Here is a 4967-nt window from a genome sequence, read left to right on the forward strand (position 1 = left end):
GAACATATGGAGAAGGCATGTGGGCTTCCCTTAGAGATGCTCCAGCATTGTGCAACGTCGCGAGTCATTCCGCCTAAGTGCTGCATTTGCTGGCCATACTAGTCGCCTTCTGGGGCCAAGGAGCATGATTCACACCATAGGCACGACCGTTCTCTTCCGGCCCCTTTGGAACCTGAGGTCCCGCAAAAGCCAGACCGCAACAGTCAGCATTGCACGATGCATTCATCGCTCTTTACCACTATCTGGTACTGCCACTCAAGACACAAACACAACCAAAGTGGCTCTCAGCTTTCCGACGTAGATGTACACTCCCAGTGGGGAGCACCGCTGCCCGCACGGATCCAGTCGAACCAGTGGCAGAACGTCAAGCCGGCCGGTCAAGGAGATGTGATGATGACGATGATAACAGCCGCAGTTGGCCGACTAGTCGGCCGGCCACTCTTGTTGGAGTTCTCCACGCAAATCGAATCAGAGTGCAGGCCATTTTGGACGCCCTGCTGCGACAACTCCAAGTGGCCGCGAGAGTCAAGATCGTGGCCACACCCAGCCAGCACTCACCCCAGACCCCTAGAAAAAGACTCTGAAGTTGCAGTGCACTTCTGCTGTTCCTTTTTGGAAATTAGGTGCAGCTAAACCAGGCGGTCAGGCTTCAAACGATGCCGATGTGCCCAAAACATGAATTCTAGAGCAGGTAAATCACCGGGACACTGAAAGGTGTCTACTGTAACTGTTATTGGCCATGCTATATTTAGAATTGTGCAACTGTTTATTGGTCATGCTATATTTAGAATTCCTTGCCCGAGTGAGCCAGGACAGGGCAACGCTAGCTGTACATCCTGACAGCCATTAGTAATTTGGTTGGTCATGACTTTTACGGTCCCTATACTATTTAAAAGGCCAACCAGGCAACTGCATTAGTCCAAGGAACCGAAAGAACCTGAAAACAACAGCAGGTGTGGGCGTATGCAATCTCCTCGTGCAAACGACATTATTCTCAAGTTCAGATGGCCAAAAGTCAAAAGCCGGTCAAAGATAAACAAATTAAAGCTCCAGAAGAAGAGGCAAAGCAGGTGTTATTAAAAAAAAGATGCTACCTTCTAGGTCAAGATAAATTTTCTAACGCCTTGTATCATCAACAAAGAAATGTAACAGAGTGCTGGAGTAGCACCGGTTCACATTATGGAGCACATCAAAATAAGCTGTTGAGTGAAGGAAAAATGTGCTTGCCAAGAATGAAAGTTACCTAAAGTTGGAGCAAGTTTATTCAGATACAAGTCCAGGGGGAAAATATTTCGAAGACATAATTTATCAAAGCAAACAGTTGAATGGAAACATTTGGTTGCTAGTAATATACAGCTAGCCGTGAACAGAGTAGTCTATACAGTATACAGTAATAACATAATACTTTTTGAGACATGACTGACAATGCTATGTTTGCTTTGATTGATTCGCTACAAAGGAAATGTGCAGCTACTGAATTGCACATTTGCAAACCTCAAATTGCAGTGCTAAATACAGTATACAGTACGCGCAAGTTATAGTCAAGTCAATACTTTGTAACAAAACAACTAATGAAAAATAGAACAGAGGTCACCTTGATTGATTGGCTACAATGGAAATGCACGACTACGACGGAGATCAGCAGGGTTTGACGACAAAACCCCGAATTAGCTCACGCAAGGACAAATTCAGCCTGGCTACCTACTCAGATAAAACGACAACTTCAAACTGAGAACTACTTATAGAGCTTCACAACAGAACATGGAAAAAAGAGTTCAGAAGCTGCAAAGGAGACTTTAACTTGGTATATATACAGTATACGACGAGAGAACAATTTTCAAGACATAACTGACAATACTACATTTGCTTTGATTGATTTGCTGCTAAGGAAATGTGCAAGTACCGAATTGCACATTCGCAAACCTCAAATTGCGGTGCTAAATACAGTATATACAGCTTGACAAGTCACAGCTAAGTCAATACTTTGTAACAACTAATGAAAATTACAAAGTTCACCTAATTGATTTGGCTACAATGGTAATGCACGACTACAATGGAGATCACCGGGGTTTGTCGACAAAACCCAAAATTAGCTCATGTAAGAACAAATTCGGCCTGGCTACCTACTCAGATAAAAGATAAAACGACAACTTCAAATTGAGAACTACGTAAAGAGCTTCATAATAGAACATGGAAAGGGGAGTTCAGAAGCTGCAAAGGAGACTTATTAACTTGGAAATGTAGATGGAAGTATCCTCCACACCTTGACAGCAAAATTACCACCAAGACAATTAATGTTAGAGAAGCTAATGCACCTTTCAATTTCATGTGCGGCATCCATAATAACATCATTACCATAATCCAAAAATCATAGTATGAGCGATGATAAATCTCCCCCTAAAGGCATGGCATGCTCTAAATTCATCCTATACAATTAGCGCTACATTTGGTCTACTACTTAACCCCAGCTATAATAACATGCTGCAAAACAGGCATCTGACAAGCTGGTTCCAACTAAATTTCCCAATCCTAGCCATTACTACTACCATATATAATCGGAAATCCTAAATAAACAGAGCTTTTTTTCAAGGGAGGGATGAAACTAGCAATACAAATTACAAAGGAAGCTTCAAGGAGAACGATCTGCTGCTAACCATTAATTAATTTCCTCCGTGGATCGATCGAACACGAGGAGGAGCAAATACTGCAAGGAGAAGGAAGGAAGGGGTCACCGCCAAGCAGAGACGGTGAGCAGAGGCCGCTTCTCCCACGCGAGCGAGAGGAACGCCGGCGGCAGCTCCACGAGCGAATACTTGTACTTGGAGTCGTAGTCCCAGAGCAAGAGCTCGGCCTGGCTCTCGGCGTAGTTGCTGAGCCGGACGGGCTCGAAGCCGCACCACTCCATGAGCGCCTGCCACTCGGCGCTGCCGGCCATCCTGTCGGTCCTGTCGGCGCCCTCCGGCGGCCCGACGGCCCTGCGGATGCGCTCGCCGAACATGCACCGCTCCAGCGTCGCCCTGTCCTCGGAGTCCCGCGCCATTGCCACGTCCAGCGACTCGAACACCGCCCGGTAGTAGCTCAGCGCGCTGGCGAACCGGTCGACGAATCCGGCTCGGTTCAGGCTCACCTCGTACTCCCCGAGGGTTACCACCGCCGGGCCGAGCGATTTGGCGAGGCGGAGGACTCGCCGCACCGGCTCGTCGGAGTCGCCCAGCAGGTGGTAGAGCTGGAGCATGAAGTTGACGGCCACGACCTCGTCGGGGTCGACCGAGAAGTCGGACTGGTCGAGCTCGTGCACCGGCCGGAGCAACGGGACGAACTCGAAGTCCACCCCGAGAAGCTGCGCGAAGTCACGGAGACGCGCGCTGGTCGCGGCCAGGGACGCCGCGGGCTGCGGCCCTAGGTATGGCGAGGGGACGCCGGAGATACGAATCCGAGATGGCTTCCCCTCGGGCCGCGTGGCCAGCGCCTGGAGGAGCGCCGCCCACTGGATGCCCTGCACGATGCCGAAGTCAACGATGTGGATCTTGGTCGCCGCGCCCGTGGCCTCCAGGATGGCCTGGTTGGCGGTGAGGTGCGCGAACTTGGAGTAGGGGCAGGCGTCGTTGAGTGTCTTGTAGCAGAGCGTGACCTCGTCGGAGGCGAGCCGCGCGTCGGACGCCGTCTCGAGGGACGCCGCGCCGCCGCAGGCGAGGCGCCGAGCGAGCGCGTCGGAGAAGTAGAAGGCCACGCGCTCCGCGGGGTCCCCGGACTCGGTGGCAGCGGCACGGACCTTGGCGAGTTCCGCGGTGGCGAGGGCTGGGTTGGCCGCCGCGGCGCGGGAGCAGGCGAGGAGAGACTGGAGGATGGGGGCGGAGCAGGACGCGTCGGCTGAGCCCGGGGAAGAACACGCCGCCTGCGCCGCGGCAGCAACCGTGGGGAGCGAGGCCGGCGCATTCTCGACCTGCGGGGCAGCGTCCTCGGCTTCAGCCGGGGGCGCGACGGGCGGGGGCGGCGTGGTGAAGATGAGGCGGTCGAGGTCCGAGTCCTGGAACACGGGGGCGTCCCCTATGAGGCTCTCCATCCACACGTCGGAGTCGAAGTCCGTGCCGGCGGCGAGGTCGGAGAACACGGCGTCGGCGGCGGACGCCCCGAAGACGTCGGAGAAGAAGTTCTCGGCCTGGGGCCAGGCCGCAGACCCCGCGGCGCCGAACGGCAGCGAGCCCGGGATCTGCGCGTGCGGGGGCACGGGGGCGGCCGGCATCGGCATCGGCGACGGGACGAGGTGGTGGTGGTGGTGCCTCTGCTGCTGCTGGTTGTGCTGCTGCTGCTGCTGGATCACCTGCTGCGCGATGGCCATGAGGTTGCCGCTGTCGGCGCACATGTACGCCATGCCCTCCTCCGCCCTGCCGATCTGCGGGGTGGGAGAGTCGCGGGGACGGCGGGGGCGCTCGCCGATGAATCGGGGCGGGTTTGAGGAGAGGGGAGGGGAGGGAAGGGGGCGGCGGAGGTGAGCGGCAGGGGGATTTAAAACAGTAGGGCGTGGCCACTGTGATGGCAGTGGCAGAGGGCACGCTCACACTGTGGGGGACGCAATGACGTGGGTGCCCTCGGGCTGTACTGGACTGTACTGGTCTTGTTGGCACTTGGAGGTCGGTGACCCCAAACGGTAAGATGGGAGGGAGAAAGCGTGGGGGGCTTGAACTGCGGTGTTCAGGTGGGAGGATCTTCTGTGCAGAGAGGGTCGCCGTTGTGAGCAACCGGTGTCACAGCATCGCCTACGGTTTCCTTATGCCAACTCCAGCTTGCGACCCCATCCCGTCTGGCCCCTTCATTTGGGGCCAAATGGACAGACCTCACGGCCCAGCGCGCGACGGCCTGAACCAATCTTGTATGTTTGTGTCCGGCCCAACCTATTTTAAGCGCAAACATGCGTCTGGTTTGGGTCCAGGCGGACAGCAAACAAATGTGTCGCTCGTCCGCATCGG

The 4967-nt window shown here is 54.4% G+C and overlaps 1 protein-coding gene across 1 annotated transcript; it reads right to left on the bottom strand.

Moving 5' to 3' along the window:
• Window positions 1–2343: 2343 nt before the first annotated feature.
• Window positions 2344–4464, bottom strand: LOC119294877 (SCARECROW-LIKE protein 7-like). The gene has a single exon (XM_037573154.1). It carries the CDS (start codon window positions 4370–4372, stop codon window positions 2729–2731), a length of 1644 nt encoding a protein of 547 aa, XP_037429051.1. The 5' UTR covers window positions 4373–4464; the 3' UTR covers window positions 2344–2728.
• Window positions 4465–4967: the final 503 nt, after the last annotated feature.

This window comes from Triticum dicoccoides, chromosome 4B (assembly GCF_002162155.2).
Source record: "Triticum dicoccoides isolate Atlit2015 ecotype Zavitan chromosome 4B, WEW_v2.0, whole genome shotgun sequence".
Lineage (NCBI taxonomy): Eukaryota > Viridiplantae > Streptophyta > Magnoliopsida > Poales > Poaceae > Triticum > Triticum dicoccoides.